At 47.1% G+C, this 18,662-nt stretch overlaps 1 protein-coding gene across 4 annotated transcripts in view; it reads left to right on the forward strand.

Moving 5' to 3' along the window:
* The window catches only part of PSPC1 (paraspeckle component 1), a 998,435-nt gene that overhangs the window by 66,702 nt on the left and 913,071 nt on the right, over positions 1 to 18,662 (forward strand). For all 4 annotated transcript variants that reach the window (XR_011284271.1, XR_011284272.1, XR_011284273.1 and 1 more), the window contains exon 2: positions 13,400 to 13,701. Coding sequence is in view for 1 of the 4 variants with exons in the window: in XM_069640796.1 (XP_069496897.1) it covers positions 13,400 to 13,701 (302 nt within the window). In the remaining 3 variants the exon portion in view is untranslated. The remainder of the gene's footprint in view (positions 1 to 13,399; positions 13,702 to 18,662) is intronic.

Below are 18,662 nucleotides of genomic sequence, written 5' to 3' on the forward strand. Positions count from 1 at the left end.
CTGACCGGCTACATCATAGGCCTCAGAATTTGGTAGCTTAATGCCCCCTCTATCATGGAAGTTCTGCAGCTTCCATAGCGCCACTCTATTGCGAGTGCCGTGCCATAGGAAGTCTCTGCACATGCTATTCAGTTTGACAAAAAACTTTTTGGGTATGAAGCATGGTATATTACTGAAGAAATGTAACAGCCTGGGCAGGACCACCATTTTGAGCATCGCTCCCCCGTCCCATCATCGCCAGCAGCAACTTCTCCCAAAACTTCATACTTGTTTGGATTTTTCCCACAGCCACCTTGGTTTTCAAGTGTTCCTCCTCCACCGTATGGTACACATCTATTCCGAGGTAGCGGAAGGAATCAACCGCCCATGGTACAGACAACACTGGCAACCGCTCCAGAGGGGCTCCTCTGTAGCTTCCCAATGGGAACATGCTCGATTTTTGGGGGTTCACCGCTAGTTCTGCATACCTTTCCATAACCTCTAGAATATATTGAAGATTTTCCTCTGGATATTTCAAGTATAGTAGTAAATCATCAGCATACAAGGATATTAGATGTTTCTCTCCCCTTACCTCAATACCAACCATGTCATATTGTTGTGTGAAGTACACTGCCAGGGGCTCCAGGGCTAAAATGTATAACATCGGGGACCAGGGGCACCCTTGTCTGGTACCCCTACTGAGTTGCCATCTCTCAGATATCACCGATCCTGTGCACACCCTGGCCAGTGGTTCACTGTATAGTAATTTTACCCACCTAACATAACCCTGCCCCATCCCGTATTCTTACAGGGCCTCCAGCAACCGTGGCCACCTCACGGAGTCAAAAGCTTTGACTGCATCTAGGGACACCACCGCCATTTCCCCCTCGCTCCTGTTCCCCCTCTTCAATCACCCGGTGGAGTCGCCTATGGTTGTGGGTTATATTTCTGCTGGGGACATAACCTGTCTGGTCCAGGTGTATCAGTTTGCTAATAACTCTACGCAGCCTATTGGCCAGGACCGCCGTCAATATCTTGCTATCCTGGTTCAACATTGACAAAGGCCTATAGGAGTCGCAGCTATGCCCTGGCTTGTTGGGCTTAGGAAGCGGCACAATGAACGCTCCTCTAAGCGATTCCGGCAGCCGGCCCATCTCAAAAGACTCATTGAGCATCTCTAGCATGGGGGGGGGGGGTACTTCCTCTCTATGTTTTATAAAACTCGCCAGGGAGTCCGTCCGCGCCTGGGGTCTTGCAGGTGGGTAGCTGCTTCACCACCTCCTCCAATTCCTCTAAGGTAATCGGTGCGTCCAGCTCCTCCCTTTCTTCAGCACTAATCTTAGGTAATTCCATGTCTTTTAGAGTTTCTCTAATCTCCTCTCGATTGTCCCCTCTTCTGTCCTCATAATGTCCTATAATAGTCGAAGAATGCCTCGTTGACTCCCTCTTGGTTGTCAACCACCTCCCCGTCTTTAGTTATTGTCCTAATCGGGGGCCTGGGGGTTTCGCTCTTATATAACCACGCCAACAAGCGGCCAGTTTTATCCCCACCTGCATGTTGCCTCTCAACATACTTCTTATAGTTAAGGTTGCAGAGCCTTTCCCAAAGCTCTGCACACCTCTGCTGTAGTTCGAGTACAAGTTCTGCATCCCCTCCCGCCCTGTTGCTTTCCCGTTCCAGTTTCTTTTCCGCTTCCTCTAGCTCCGTTAGGACCCCACCCTGTAGGCCTTTTGATTTAGCAATAGCAGCACCCCGCAATACCACCTTAAAGGCTTCCCAGAGCGTGCACGCTGAGTCCACGCTGCCTGTGTTTACCTCAAAGTACTGTGTGATCGCATCCCTGATATCTTCCCTGAAGACCGGGTCCCGGAGCGCCTCTGCCTGGAGGCGCCATGTCGGTATCCGCGCCCTGGGGCAGCAGTACTGCCAACTCGAACCAGAGGCGAGTGGTCCGACAGGACCTTCGCTCTGTAGTCTATTTGGATGGTCTCTATCACCACATCTGGCGTGGCAAAAAAGTAATCAAGTCTCGTATGCAGTTGCTGCAGAGCTGAGTAATGCGAGTACTGTTTCATTAGGGTGTTTTAGCCTCCAAACATCTGCCAACCCGAAGTCGTCTAGTAATGTCTGTAATACCCTGGCTGTTGGGGTGGGCCTATCAATCTTATCATCAGATCTGTTTGCCTTTGGGTTGAGCACGCAGCTGAAATCCCCATCCCAGATAACCGCTCCTCCCATGCACGCGCCCAGATGAGTACACAGGGTTCTAAAATATGCCGCAGTATTTTGGTTGGGGGTATACGTATTTATAATGCACACCTCTCTATTCTCCACCAAAGCCTTTAAAATGACCAACCTCCCCTCCGTGTCCACCACTTCTTGTGTAAGTTGGAGCGGAACGTGCGGTGCCACCCAGACCAGCACTCCCCTAGCGTAGGCAGAATACGGAGAGCCTACTACAGTACCTCTCCACTGCTTCCCCACCAGTTCCAGTTTTTGCCGGGTCAAATGTGTTTCCTGCAACAACGCAATATCAATCTTCTGTCTTTTCGTACATCATGACTTTGTTTCTCTTTAAGTAACTGTTGAGTCCCCTGACATTCCATGTTGCGATCTTAAGGTCCCCCATGGCTCATGAGTCATCTTGCCTTCCGTGTAACGAATCCCCCTTGCCCGTGATACAGATACAGCTCTCCATCTTTACTTGTAGTAGCTTATTGTGCCAACTCAAACTATCCCTAACTATGTACACAACAAATTCCCAACTTCCCTCCCCTCCCTCCTCCCATTCCTTCCCCAACACCACACACCCCAACTGCTGCCCAGCTATGTTCTCGGAACTCAGGCACCCCCACATCTAGCCCTGCAAGCACCAAACAATGCACAGAGCTCAGTAGGGTAAAGTCGCCCAAATGGCCACTTAACTAAGATTATTGTGGGGTAAAGAGATCCGCTCTGTAAGGCTCCTATTACTTCAATAATAATTACAGTGCTCATAACATCTAGTGCAATAGTCTGACCTTCTCTACTGAAGGCTGTGCAAATGACTATATTCAAGTCCCACGGGTCTGTGCCGCGCCATCTTGTGGCACCTTCCTCGTGCATTACTTATCTCTTCCGTGCTCTCTCCGTCTGAACTTCTGACTCCTGGGGACATCCCTGCGCATCGAGCCATCCCATGGCATCCTCCGGGGTCTCAAAAAACAAAGTTTTGTGTTTTATGTATAACTTTCAATTTTGCCGGATACATTAACATGTATTTGTGGCCCGCCTCTCTGTCTCCGCTTTACCGTCCCAAAGTTCATGCGGCTATGCTGCACAGACAGGGTATAGTCCGGGTAGGCCGTGATGTTTGCCGCTCCTCGTATAATCGTTCCTCCCTTGCGGAAGTGTTCAAATATCCTATCCTGGTCCTGGTAATTAAGAATTTTGGCTATCACCGGCCTAGGCGGGTTTCCTGGCTGCGGCCTCCTTGTTAGAGCTCTATGTGCCCTTTCCACCGCATATCCTTGAGATAGGGCTCCTCCGGGTATCTCTTGCAGTAGCATGGACTCAAACTCCCTCCAATCCCTCCGGCAGGCCCACGATGCGGATGTTTCGTCGGGCGCGTCCTTCCGCCGCCTCCGCTCTGCTCTCTAAGTTGCCCACTCTCTGTATCAGGGCATGCAATTCGGCCTTATGGGAGGCACAATCCGCGGTATTCGGGCTAACTTCCTTCTCAAGGGACTCTGTGCACTCCACCAAGGCCCTGACGTCCTGTCGGAGTAGATTAACATCCTCCTGTACCTCTCCGACCTTAAGGTCCAGTGCCGTTTTCAGTTCAGTGACGGCTAATTCGAGTTTAATTCCCAGGCCGCCTTTAGGTCTGCAATCGCAGCTAGGACTTCTTGGTTGGCGCCCGTTGTCGTCATGCTGCCTGCAGGCGGCTTATCCTTGCTCTTGGTATTGTCTTGACCAGGGGACGTCTTAGCGAAGTTGTCCAGGGTGGGCTGTTTCGCCTTCGGCCTCACCGTTCTATTCGACATGATCCAGAGGACCTGTGTTCTGCACAAATGACAACGGCGCGCCCAGTACGCCTCTTTCGCTCGATCACCGTGCGGCCTGCTCCTTCCTTTGTTCCGGGCATTGTCCGGCATTTTGTGTTGTCTTTTGTCTCCGGCACTCCTTATCCTTTCCGCACAGATCTCTGCCGCTGGTCTTCCTACACCTTCCAAAAGTTCACCAAGCGTGGCCCAATCCTTCACACACCGACGTGTGTATTTTCAGCAGTCGGCCCATCGTTGCGCACTTTTACGCCCGGATCATTTCAGGATCACGGGAGCTCCTCCAGATCACGTCCTCCTACATGGTCCTCGTAGCCACGCTAGGCCATCCCCCTCCTTAATTCTATTAAGAGAAGCGTCGCGCCCTCATTGGTATCACCAGCTCAAACTCAGGCAGTGCGCCCAGGTGTAGAAAAGTTATTTCGCCCTTCCGACCCTCAATACATTAGAGGGCACGCCATCCCAGATTCATTGGTAGTGACTACCACTCGGAAAAGGGCAGGGGTACCCCTTGCCACGGGGGAATCGCCACCGGACAAGGAATCCAATCGACTGTATGCTTTAGGCGAAAGTGTCACTTCGGCTGCCGCATACACTATGCGGATTGCTAATACCACACTATTGGCAAGCTATGCTGACACTCAGTGGAACTTGCTCCAGGAAGGCCTCAAGAGGTTCCTGAACTCGCCAAATCAAAGCTTCTCTCCATTGTAAGGGAAGACAAGTTAACCATCATGTGATCAAGAACACCCTGGACACTGCGTAAACAGCAGGCAGGTCTCTGGCCCAAGGGACCCTACTTAAGACACGCTTGGCTGCGTACTTCCGGTTTTGAACCGGAAACCCAAGCCTCCATCAATAAGCCCATTGAGGAGTCTTACCTCTTCGGGAAAGCGGTGGATGAGGCCTTGGAAACAGCCAAGAAGGAGCATGAGACGCTAAAGTCTCTGCAGCAGATCACACAAACCTCCTCCCCATGCCCCCCCCCCCCCCCAGCAGTCCTTTCGAGGGCAAGCCTGTGCTGGTGAACTACGGCACGGGGAACTTCAACACAGGACAAACTTCTGGAAACCCTGCATACTACCCTTCAAGGAGTCAGACACGGCAGAGGCCCCAATCCCAGAGGAGCCACAGCCTCTGGTCCGAAATGACCACCAAATCCAAGTCCCCTCCATGTCACCCCGGTCGAGGGGTGATTAACATCTTTCCTCATGGCATGGGAAGGGATAACTTCAGACCAGTGGGTAACAAGACGGTCGCCCGTGGGTACTGTGTGGAATTCGCCAGACCTTCACAATTCAGACCGCCGCGCTCACAGCGCCTTTCAACGGACCATCTGCAGATCCTGAATCAAGAGGTGGAAGCACTGCTAGGAAAGGACGCCATAGAAGCCGTCCCTAGTCTTCAGGTAAACCAGGCTATTTATTCAGTGTACTTCCTTGTACCCAAAAAGGACCTCACCATGCGCCCTGTTGTAGACCTGCGCCCAGCGAACCAGTTCATAAAAACCCAGAAGTTTCGCATGGTAACACTACAGGAGGTGATCCCATTGCTGAAACGGGGACTTTGACAACATTGGACATGAAAGATGCATATTTTCATATTTCAATGTTGCCAGCGCACAGGAAATATCGAAGGTTCATGATTGAGGACAGGCATTACCAATTCAAGGTACTCCCCTTCGGCATCGCCTCAGCGCCACGGGTGTTTACCAAAGTCCTGGCGGTGGCTGCAACACACCTGCGCAGACTGTCGGTCCCAGTTTACCCTTAGTTCGACTGGCTTATCACGGGGGACTCATTCGATGCATGTTTTTTGAACACCCAAAAAACAGTAGATCTCCTCTTCAGTCTGGGTTTCTCAATGAAAAGAAATCCAGTCTAGTCCCCAATCAAACAAAACAATTTCTGGGAGCTTTAATTCAGACGAAAGACTGTCTCGTCTTCCCCTCAGAACATGCTTTTTCAGATCCCTCAATATGTAGCCAGTAGGGAGGGGACGGTGCACAAGGCCATGCACTTGCAAGGAATTATGGCGTCCTACATATACTTGGTTCCCCGCGCGCGGCTGCGCATGCGTCCCATGCAAGAGTGGCTCAACAGTCACTGGTGTCAGGCCAGCGGACAATGGGAAGATCTGGTAGATGGCTCGCCCGCCCTCGTTCTCTCTGCAGTGGTGGTCAAGAGAAAACCTCTTGAAGGGGAAGACATTCACCACCCCTGCAGTGGAAGCCACTCACTATAGACGCATCTCTTATGGGGGGGTGGGGGGTTCCCCCTCACCTGCTTCAGCAGACAGCGCACAGAGTTTGGTCCCCTCAAGTAGTGTCCAACCATATAAACCTACTGGAGCTACTAGCGGTGTGCAAGGCTTTGAAAGCCTTTCGGGTGCAACTGCAAGGGAAGACCGTGCTGGGTCTAACAGACAGCACTACAGCGTGTATTATCTGAACAAACAGTGGGGCACTCGCTCGCCAGGGGAGCTCCCTTTGAGCCTGTGCATAAAGCAAATCTGAAAGACCTGATTTATAAAAAAAGCCTTCCTAGTGGCTATCACTTCTATCAGAGGGGTTAGCGAACTACAGGCTCTTTCTGTTCTAGACCTTTTGTTAGTCCACAAAGATGAGGTCGTTCTGCGCACACATCCCAGATTTGTGCCTAAATTCATCTCAATTCCACGTGAACCAATCAATCGATCTACCCAATTTCTTACAGAACCCTACTAGCATGGCCAAAAGAAGCCTACACATACACTACATGTGCGCAGGGCAGTCATGTTCTACCTGGAAAGAACTAAACCACCGAGGAAAACAAAACCTTTTTGTTTCAGTGGCAGCTGGTAGAGAAGGGGATCCTGTCTCTAAATCCGCTATTTCAAGGTGGATTGTCGAATGCATCACACTGTTTCTCTCTTGCTAAGAGACCTGCCCTTCAAGCCTAGAGCACATTCTACTCTGGGCACTGGGGCATCCATAGCATTCATTCAAATGTTCCCCTCGAGTCCATTTGCAAAGCGGCAACCTGGAGTTCTGTACACACCTTTACAAAACGCTATTGCCTAGACACTCATTCAAGGTCTGATTCTCAGGTGGGACAAGCAGTACTAAGACATCTTTTCTCTACTGTTCCTTCTCACAACCCACCTCTGGGTACTGCTCGCTAGTCTATGTACAGCATGTGATTCTAAGCCGATTAACAAGCATCAGAAGACCTGCATTACCCACCATAATAGCATTTTTGATGATTGTATCTGCTTAGATTCACATGCACCCTCCCTACCTCCCCACTCGGGTGGAAGGAACATAGACCTCTTACTACTTTCTCTTTATGTACTCACTATAGCCATGGGCTGCCTCATGTCTGATAAAATACAATCAGAGGGACCTCGGCGCATGATGGATTTTGGGTACGCTACACGTCACGATGGGGATAGTGTTATGGACACTCCTATGCCGACGTCCCCTTTCGGTCTCCGAAAGACGAGATGCAATTCTCTGCGGTTACCACTGGATGTCGGACCATATACACAGCATGTGAATCTAAGCCGATAGTCACAAGAAATGCTATTACAGTAAGTAATGCATGTCGTACTGAAACCAATGGAAGATATAGTAGTGGGTGTCGCATGGCATTGCCTCAAGGGCTGTCTTAACCGATAGACCTACCCACACTGCCTTTTTCAACCATATTGCTCAAATGTAAATTGTTTGACCTTCACACACTAATACTAGCATAATACGCAAATATTAATGCATAAAACCTGCACATTAAATACAAAAGTGGAGACCATTACGCAGAAATACACGAAAAACAGGTCTAGTATCGCACTGCTCTTTAACACTGGCGTGGATTAACTGAACACAAATCACCCTGTTTGTAGCCCCATAACATAGTTTGAGGCAATACCATCGACGCCCAGGACTATACTTCCCTATATTGGCACCTCCTATATGGGCTCTAACATGTACACCCCCGGTACCTTCCAGCCGCCTCTCAATCTGCCAGGTGGTCTTTCACTACCCTCGCTAGTGTTAGCAAAGATCTTTGCGGACACCATCTGGCGCATAGATAAATGTTAGTTATTTGTACCGCGCACTGTCACCAACGAAGTTGGTCCCCAGGCGCTCTGGCGGATCTGCAAACTTGAAAGCGGGATGGGTTATTAGGGTGAAGAGGGAGTAGGATAGTGAAAGGAGTGGTGTTCTGTTGGCAGCTTCATCTCGGTGTACACCATGCGCTGAGCTTAGGTGCGTGTATCGGAGCGATTATCGATCCTTGTGTGTTGTTGGTGCGGTTTATGTGTTGCGGTGTGGTGAAATGAATGCGGCTTGCGGTGCAAGAGGTGGTTTTTAGTTTTGTGAATTAAGTATGCAGAAAATGTGATCTTTTTTTGGTTGGTGGGTTATGTTTTGCAGCGAATCTTTAGTGTGGCCGAATGCCTAGCTTTCTGGCGTCCTGTATGGTGCGGAAAGAGCTAGATTTGCGAGTCCCGTACAGGTATGATACTGCATTTATAACGTGCCTATACTCAAGTGTTTCAAGGCACGACTGTGCAAGAAGCGGGGGCAACAGGTAAGACAGACTCTGATCCTACTAGGACAGATGACATTGAGATCGTGCAGGGGAGCGGGGGAGGGTAGGAGCAGTGCAGTACATAGGTTAACAGTAAAATAAATAAAGACAATGGCGGGGGGGGGACCTGGGCCGGAGTTCAGAGGGTAGCCAGGTAACCAGTGCAGTTTCAGATACAGCCAGGAGCTCGGCAGGGGAGAGAGGGAGAGAAAGCAGAAGCAAAGAGGAAGCTCTTGAGTTGCTTCTTGAACCGGAAATGGTTCTCCAAGTTTCAGAGGGGCTGTTCCAGAGGGAGGCCCTAGCAGAAGAAAGATCTACCACTAACTCGCTGCTTGGAGAAGCGACTGACCCTGAGGGAGTTGGAGGCGGATCAGCGAAGAGCTCGAACGAAAATATTTAGGAAGACCGAGTGAAGGTATTGAGGTCCCAGGCCCCAGAATACCTTGTGGACAATGCAGAGGGTTTTGAACTTCATCCACGCCGCCACTGGGAGCCAGTGTTGAGATTTCGGTCCTGGAGAGATACGATCCCTGGCCTTGAGGCCAAGGCCAAGTCTCGCAGTCCTGTTTGGGATGAGTTGAAGAGGGCGGAGAGTAGAGGCAGGCAGATTTAGAAAGCGGCTGTTGCAGTAGTCGGCCTGTAGTGGAGTGGTAGAGCGGCCCAAGCCCTTTTGAGTATAATACCATAGTACACTGGATTTGAGAAACCGGTGAGTAGTTTAGTGCAATCCTAAAACACAGCCGGATTAGTGGGCCTGTCCTGTATAGGGAGAGAGCGGCCTATGCCTGACAGGAATTTAGGTTTTTTAGTGCGACGCACTCCCTGTTCTATACTAATGAACAACGTATAGTGGGGTTGGAGTGGCTATTCTCCGACTTTGGGTGTCGGGGCAGGAGTTGTGGTCTCCTCTTACCCTACTATCTATGTCAATGTGTCTGCCGGAATTGTGGGTGCGGTACAGGCCTGGAAGATGGGGATGAGTTGTTTGAGTGCTTTTGTCTTGGTCCGAGTATGTGTTAAGTTTTGTGGCTATCTCTCATGTCTTATGGTTGGTCATGGGGTGTGTTCCTTGGTTTTTTCTAGTCCTTTGCAGACACCATCTGGCTGTCGCAGGGCACCTCTGCATTGTCCTTGCATGCTTCACTGGTCTGATGCGGTTACCAGTACTGTCCGCTCTGGTAGGCAGCCTACAACGTCCTCTGCATGCGCCTCCTTATATGCACCTAGCTGCCCCATCCGGGGGGGTCCCACTGTGCTGCCACTCTGCCCTTTCCTCTGTGCACTCCTGGAATGACACTGGAGCTGTCCCTCCCACCCTCTCCCCCACACCTACCCGTCCCTGGGTGTACTTCACTGCCAATAGTTTCCAGACAGTGTGTCACCACACTACAATGCCTACTACCTTACAACTGCTGTCTCACTGCGAGGGGTCCTCTGACTGCTGAGATCCAGGGGACATGGGCAGCTGCTACAGCCCTGTTGCTTTGCCAGTGTTGGTGGCCAGTGTGTACCACCTACTTCATGGTGGTGGTCCAAGGGGTGGCTTGCTTGCTGGTGTGATCTATTTCTGCCTCGACCAGTGATGCGGAGCTCATTCTAGGTTCCCCTGCTGTGGCTTGTTTTGGGTCCATTGACCTCTGTGCCTCCCTATCCGTGCCAGCAGCGGTGATATGGCTTACTCTCGGGAGCTGCTGCAACCCATTGGCTTGTCGCTGCTAGGACTTGTTGCGATCTTTGCTGTACCACACCTCGTTATTGCTGGTGGTGTCGGGACCTGCACTCGTCTCTGCCACCTTAAGCGCTGCAGGCGGACACAGCCTCCTCACTGTCGGTGTCTCTGCTGGCTTAACTATCAATGGCGGTCATCTTGCGGCACACACTTCCCCTTCCTGCTCAATCTTTTCCACCAAGTTGTATGAGGAGGTGCTGACCTTGCTGCTATTCCGAGTCACCAACGGATTGTCCCCCTGGATTTTGTTCCTGGTCTGGCCGGGGACAGCAGGATTTATGCAGGTTAATGCCGGGAGCTCCACAGACTGCATTTCACACCAGTTGCCGGCCGCATTCTCGTGTGAACAGTGTTCATGATTATCAAAAGGGTTGACACTTGGACGTCGGAATATTTAAATACGCAAGTGAATGTTAAGCTCTTACTCCGACACGGAAGATTTGTATAGCTGTAGTGACTTTGTTATATTACTTAGCATTTATATAGCACCTTGTGTATCATTGGTATGATCTCAAAGCGCTGGTAGGTTGAATGCCCTCGGGATCCGTAGTTCAAGTCAGTAGAGTGAGAGCAAGTCATAAGGTGCGTTGGTGCACCGGATATGTGTGCAGCTGCTGTGGCACTTGCATGACAGCTGCTTCTTAGCGGTAGGTGTGGTGGTTGAGAGGTCAGGAATTTATAACTAGACTGAATGCTGGCTGTGTTAGGCCTGAGGAGACGCTTATGCTAGCATTGTGTGCACGGCTATCTGTGTTGTAGGATAAGTATGTGGCGGGTGTTAGTATGAGAACAGTTTGTGGCGGGTGTTAGTATGAGAACAGCTATACCGAATGAGTCCTAGTGTCGCTGTGTTATAGTTTTAGTGGTGGTGTATAGGAGAGAGTAAGCATGGTGGTGTGATGTGGTGGTTTTCAGTAAGGCTGTTTTATTCACTGTCCATCTTAATCTATTCATACATTTTGTCTGGTTCATTGTTTAGTTTACTAGTCTTTCCGATTATTCCTTCATTCAATCCTTCATCTACATAAACTACTCCATCCAGTCTGTTGATCAATTTCATCCTTCCCATCTGTTTAGTGCGTTCCCTCCGCTCCACCAGAGCGATCCACGACCACTGTTCCTCCGCTCCATTTGAACAACTCCATCTGTACTGTCTACTGTATCTGTTTCATCCACTGCATCCGTTCAGTCTATTTGATCTGTTCAAATTGTTAAAGCTACTCATTTTCCATTCGTTCAATCTCCCTGTTCCATCCACGTTTTCATCTGTTCCATCTACTTCATCCGGCAGTGTCATCCGTTCCCTCCGCGTCACCCACTGCATCTATTTCATCCAATTCACTTGTTCTAATTCAGTTTCTGTTTTAATTTACATTAGCAGTTGTTTTCTATATTTCTCGATCGGGTCTCGATGCTGGATTGTTTTTGATACAGCAATCATGGGCTACTGTTTATTGTTATACTGTTTGTGTTGAGTCGATTTTTAGGGTAAGAGCCACGTTTTCAGTAATTTGCAGAAAGACATGAGGTCTTCGGTTAGTCGGATGTGGGGTGGAAGTGAGTTCCACAGAGTGGGGGCCAGGCCTGAGAATGCTGTTCCACCTAACCTGACTGAGTTGGGTTTTGGTATCACTAGGAGGCGGGCAGTGCTTGATCTTAGTGCGTGGTGGCTGGTAGGGTTTTTTTTTTTTTTTTGGTCCTGAAGATAGTGAGGTCCGGTTTTATGCATTGATCGTTGAGAGATGCATATGGTTTTGAAGGTCATCCTTTAGGCAAACGGAAGCCAGTGCAGAGTTTTTTGAGAGCTGGGGAGATGTGATCTCTTTGGCCAAGTGCTAGTATCAGTTTGGCGGCTGCATTTTGCATGGACTCGAGGTAGAGGGGGTAAGCATAGTCCAGTCTTGACATAGCAGGAGGTGGTTTGTGGTCATAGCAGGAGGTGGTTTGTGATCATCAAGTGATGTAGGTCAAGGAGGCAGCAAGGTCGGATTGGGATTTGGGATTTGAATTAAGTAGTTTTAGGATTAGTTGGGTGTCATCGGCGTAGTTGTAGCACAGGATATTGTGTGAGCGGATTATTCATGGGAGGGTGGACATGAGGTTGAACAGGAGGGCTGATGGGCATGCTCCTTGTGGAACTCGGGTATTGACAGGTCGGGTGGGGGAGGCATAGGTCGAGAGTAGTTATTTGGTTCCTATTGTAGAGGAAGGATGCTATCCATTTGAGAGCGTTTCCATTGATTCCCAGGGAGTGGAGGCGGTTGAGGAGGATTGAGTATTTGTGTCAAAGGCGGCAGATGGGTCAAGAAGGATTAATGTGGCGCATCCCGCAGAATCTGCAGTGTTTTTAAGGTCATCCCAGATTGAGGTTAGGGTGGTTTCGGTTCTGTGTCGGGGTCTGAAACCTGATTGATCGGGGTCTAGGAGATAGTTGGCTCCGACTAAAGGCATTTCGTTGGGAGTAGGCTGTTCTGTCAAGAGTTTAGCATGGAATCTGGTGTTTGAAATGGGGCGGTAGTTTTTGGGGTAGAGTTTTTTTTTTTAGAAGGGGCTTGACATGAGCAGTTTTGAACGCATCGGAAAATTCCTGTGAGGGAGTCGTTTATGATGGTTCTTACGTGTTCTCCTGCGCAGGTAGATGCAAATTTTTCTTTGAGGGTTGTGGCTGGGTAGGGGTCTATAGCGGGGATCCGGATGGTTTGCGCCCCCTTCCTAAAGCTAGTCACCCTCCATAATCTTGGTTGTGGGATTTGCACAGAATGTAATGCATGGATAGAATCCTGTTTGTAAAGGAGTGTTTGGATGGTTGGAGTCTGGGCTGTGCACATGCTGCTTTTTGAAAACACGCACACCTAACATTTGGTGGTTATGACTATCCCAACAATCTGTTGGATTCCATCCTGCCTCTATGGGATACCATCATGGTCACAACAACTTGTACCTTTCCCTTAGGTACTCACATTGTCTGATTTATGTGCTTTAAATTGTCTGTTACTCCATTTAAACTCCCCATGTTTTAGTATTGAGATCTAGGTCGTGTGTAATTATCTAAACTGATTTTTTTTATTTACCACAGGAGTCGAGAACATTGGCAGAAGTTGCAAAGGGGGAGCTTGATGGTACAGTTCTCAACGGAAGGCCACTTCGAATTCGTTTTGCTACTCATGGTGCAGCTTTGGCAGTTAAAAATCTGTCTCCTGTTGTATCTAATGAGCTTTTGGAGGAAGCGTTTTCCATGTTTGGTCCTGTGGAGCGAGCCATCGTCATAGTTGATGATCGTGGTAGGGCTACAGGCAAAGGATTTGTGGAATTTGTGTCTAAACCTCCAGCACGAAAGGCTTTAGAAAGATGCACCGAAGGTGCCCTCCTTCTGACCACGTAAGTTTGCACTGATTTTCAGGATTGTGGCCGAAGAACGTTTCTGTTGCTTGTCCTTATTGAAGATTAAAATGTGCATTGCTGTTTGTCTTAATGTCATTAATTCGTGCACTAAGCTAAAAATAATTGGTTCCTTGTGCTGAATGCAACAGCATGGGGTAATGGTTCCCCAACATAAATGAAGTTAACAAAATATTGCTCTCGTTTTTAACTGGTGGCCAGTGTTTGAGAGAAGGCGCATAAAGGAATAAGCAGCTCTGTTGGTTTTAAGCAGTGTTGGGCTTTTAAATGGCCAATGCACCATATATCTTGAATGGATTTATGTGCTGTTAACATTTCAGAAGAGGCCACTCCTGCAATCAAACCTGTTCAGCCCATTTGCTTCTGTTACGTGGTGTCAAACTCAGTGATTTTGGTAATACTGAACGCACAGCTCTAAGATGAGGCATATAAAGACTTAGATGATCACTCCCGAATACCCGTTTATGCATCCTACTGTGATGAACCACATTTATTGTAGTAACATTTTTTTTTACAGTGCTCAGCACTGTCCCTGATCATGCAGCAACACCCAAGGACTGCATGTGGGCCTAATCTGAGAAAAATATTGTATTCCCCACCTTACTGTAAGTGGTCATTTTCAAATGGCTATAATAAAAGCTACAATTAACAGGGTTTCACTGAAGCTTTTAAAGGGTGCAGGTCTCCTTCGACCGTGATTAAAAAGCATTTTGAATTGAGGGTGGTACATGTGAATGACAATGCTGCTTTGTCAGTGGCACCAAGTGGAAGCACTGGTGAAGCACTGCTTTGCACCGGACTCTCTCCAGGCATCTACTTTGCTGATATTCCTCTCCTTGTCAATTGGACTGAATTTCGTGGTACTTTAACTTTTCTCAAACCATTATTATTATGACCATTGTGGACATTTCAAAAGTGCCCAGTGTCAATTTCGACTGTTACTGAAGCTTCGCCCACTTTTTCAGTTACGTGTGAAAAAGGGGTCTGCGCACCAGCACGTGTGCACCAAGTGGAAGCACCAGTGAAGCACTGCTTTGCCGTGGTGCCGCTGCCTCGCACTCTTGAGCTTTCCGATCATTTGGGAAAGGTGTTACTATTTGTCCTGAATCCACACAGTAACATAGCTTTGCAGGCGTGGTCTGTCCGCTTTAGCTCTTGTATTGAAAGAGATGAAATGAACCCTGTACACTCTGCGCACAAACATGCTGCCACCATGCCTCGAGTGAGGCTTGGACTCTGGTTTGAAGAGAAAGCAAATGGAACTCTGGTGGCGCTCCTAATCTTAAAGCATGCTCCATGCCGAACTCGCGTCCTGCTACAAAAAGATCAGCGGCTCAACAATCAAATGACATTACTGCTTCTGACATAAGCTTTTTCTATTCCAAGTCTATTGCAAGGAATCTTTCAGTGATATCCTTGGAATCTCATGACACGGGTTTGTGCATTGCTGGACCTGTCCCTGACATAGAGAACAATCTTGCTCAAGATATTCCACATAATGTTTCCTTGACGGATAGTGCGGTACTGAGATGTGACTCGATGGCAGCCTTGCCGACTGATAGTATCTTAATTTTTCCACCGGCTTAGCTGTCATTGATCTAGACTCTATGAAGACTGATTATTCCATCAAAGCACTGTCCGAGAAGCTGCCTTTTTCACCGAACAGGTTTTCTGATGTCAGCCCTGCTAGGTCAAATAGACTCCTCCTTTCTTGCCCTTAAACCCTGGAAAGGTAATGCTACTGAAGGTCAGCCCATTACTAAGGGTCTGAGCAAAGTGGTGGGATTAACCTTAGAGGCCATTAATACAACTATGATCACAATAGTAAAATTGTTTGAAACTCTGATAAATTGAATGTCTAAATAGACTCTATTATAGCATGGCAATCTAAACATGAAAGACAGTTTGACAAAAGACTGTCCTTTTGTGGTGCAAGCCACCCAACTCCATGCCTGTTAATTGTAGATGTATCTACTTCACCTCTGAGGTTGACTGACTTACAAGAGTGCTTAAAAAACAATTTAGATAGCGCTTAAGTTATTCCATCTCCCCCACATTACTGGAATCATTACTGAAGAAATTACAAGTAAAGATATGGCTGATGTTCTGCAAAACGAAGTACAAACTATAACGGGGAAAAAAGCATATACAATTTCTAAATCGGGGAAAGGAAGACCAGACAACAGTTCTTCTAAAAAGACGAACATAAAAACCAGTGAAGTCACCACAACGGCGGCCACTAAACAGTTTATTAAAGCTCCGGCCAAGAACACAAAAATGGCATCTATGGTTGGAACTACACATATTTAAGTCAAAAATGTAGAATGAAACCAGTCACACCGCATAGTACTGACGCAAACATTATACCATATGCCCCTTTGGAAGATCTTGTAGAAGCCATCCAAAAACATAAAAATACGCTTTGTCACAACACCTAGCATTTCCACCTCTGCTCACCCCTTAGTATTAGATACCAACATCACTAAAGATGATCAAGCAGCAAAGGTAACTAGGCGACAAGAAATTAGGAAGGAGGTTGATGCATATATGGTCAGGTTTACAAACCAACCTAAAATAGGAGCACCTTCATTTGATCCAATCATGCAATCTGATGCTCCTATATCTGCAGATACTAATAAGCAGTGTTCAATTGACACTAATGCTTTAGCAAATCAGCAACTCTTAAGGGAACAGTTTGACCACAACTGCTTTGTAAGAGTAGCTGAAGATCCGTATGTAGGAAATGGGGCAGAGATGGCCCGAATGCTAGTCTCTTCTCCCTAAAAATCAAAATTAGAATCTGCATTCTATAGCTGCGAACTCACAAAAAGCTAAACTGACTTTAAAACAACCAAGTACAGTTACTCCTGACAAAAACGCCAGTGCTTTCTTGGCTGTCGTCCAGCTCCCTTCCCTCAATGTCTTTAACTGCAGTGTCCTAGCGTCATTTTCTGGTATCGTTGAAGTAGAGGTCGGAAGTACCTCAGATCTTGATAAAGTTGAGTTTAACACAATGTTGAGCACTGTTTGTCTGTGGTTGCGATCACAAGTTGTGCGCAATATTATTTTGGAAGCCAAAGATCAGTGATTTTCCATTGGATTACTACTCCTAGCGGGCCCATATCAGGTAGCTGATGCTCAACAGATAGTTTTCGGGCGGAAATGCCCCCCTGGATGTCTGCAAATGCTGTAATACCCAATGAGAATGTTCAGCTTGGCTTGAAATGTATTTGAAACTGTGGCACCAGAAAACTAGAGCGACAGGACGTGGATAGTCATTACAATGATATCTTGGAATACATGTGGTCATCGACTCAAGATTAACAAGGAGTGTAAAATGGCGAATTTTGATCTTGTCTTGTTACAAGAGACCTGGCTTACAGAAACATCCATTTGGCACGACCATGCAGTACATTCTACGCGGGCTTTAAAAGGTCAGAAGGGTCGCCCCATCTCTGGTCTGATCACTAGCACTAAAATCATTTACGGTTATGCATTTTTTCATATGCCCCTAAGCTTACTCCCAGATTACCATTGTTTCTGACAATTCGTTTTATGTGCTCTAACTTGTACTGGAACCCTAAGGGAATTGATGATCCAAAGTTTCTGCATGACGTTTCTAATATGTTGGATTATATTGCATTAGTCCCTGAAATTTCCCATACCATTCTGGCGGGAGATCTTAATTTACATTGCTTTGAACGTGACCATGTACTGCACAAATTTGGCAAACACTAAATGGGGTGATGGCAACTCCACAAACGATGTCACAGGTACAAGGTGTCCCGGAGTTGGCTTGGATAGATCATTTTAAGAAAATGAGAAACCAGTTGCATCATTAGAGAATCAAGTAAGTGAAGTGAAAGTCCCTTTTTTATGTTGATATACAGAGAGCAGACGTACTCTACTATATCAATGTAATAAGTCAGTCTAAAGCACCTGGTCAGTCTTTCGAATAAGGTCATCAAACATCCTGAAATCTGGTCAGATATTATATATTATATATTTATAATCATTCTCAATGTATACCTTCTTCTTGGAAACATTCTATAATCGTCCCTATTTACAAAAGAGGCGACTGCCATATGCCGGAAAGCTATAGACCTATTGCATTGTTAGATGTACTGGGGAAGATCTATAGTCGCATCATATTGCAGAAACTTAATGCGTGGCCATTTTGAGAGCATAAGATACTTTTCAATCTGGTTTTGTTAGTGGGATAGTTACCTCTCAAAATATGCTGACTCTCAACTTGCTTAAATCCAAATATTTAGACCAAGATCTAACTTTATACATGGCATTTGTGGATTTTCGCATAGCTTTCGACTTGGTGGATCGGCATCTACTCTTTGCGAAATTGCAACAATATGAGTGTCCGTTATCTCTTCTCAACTTAATTTAAAAAATTGCATACAGACACTACTATCCAAGTTAGACTTACATTGATGGAATATTATCTGCCAGCATTCCGACTGAGGGCTAAAACAAGAGTGTATACTGGCATCTACTGTTCAATTTATTTGTTAGACCTACAAATAACTTTCAAGGCCATCATTGCAGTTGCCCCTCAATTAGGTAATCAAAAGATCTGGCTCCTCCATGCCGATCTTGTCCTATTGTCTCGAACACCTAAAGGACTTCAAAATCTCCTGAATAAATTGGACGAGTATGTCTGTGGAAATAACCTGACTATTAATGTCAAAAACCCAAATTGTAATTTGCCAGAGAAAACTGAACAAGATCTCAAACCAGGTATGGTCTTTGCAAAATAAGACTCAGTGGTACCATATTACAAGTACTTGGTAATACAATTTACTGTGATTATTAGTGATTCCATGCATGCAGCGACATTGAATGCCAAAATCAGATCGCTAACATCCCACAGCAAAATACTGTTACATAAATATGGTACATTTACTTTTCATATTTTGACTTTCAAC

This window comes from Ambystoma mexicanum, chromosome 7q (genome assembly GCF_040938575.1).
Source record: "Ambystoma mexicanum isolate Mex_15411 chromosome 7q, UKY_AmexF1_1, whole genome shotgun sequence".
In the NCBI taxonomy this organism is placed as follows: Eukaryota; Metazoa; Chordata; class Amphibia; order Caudata; family Ambystomatidae; genus Ambystoma; species Ambystoma mexicanum.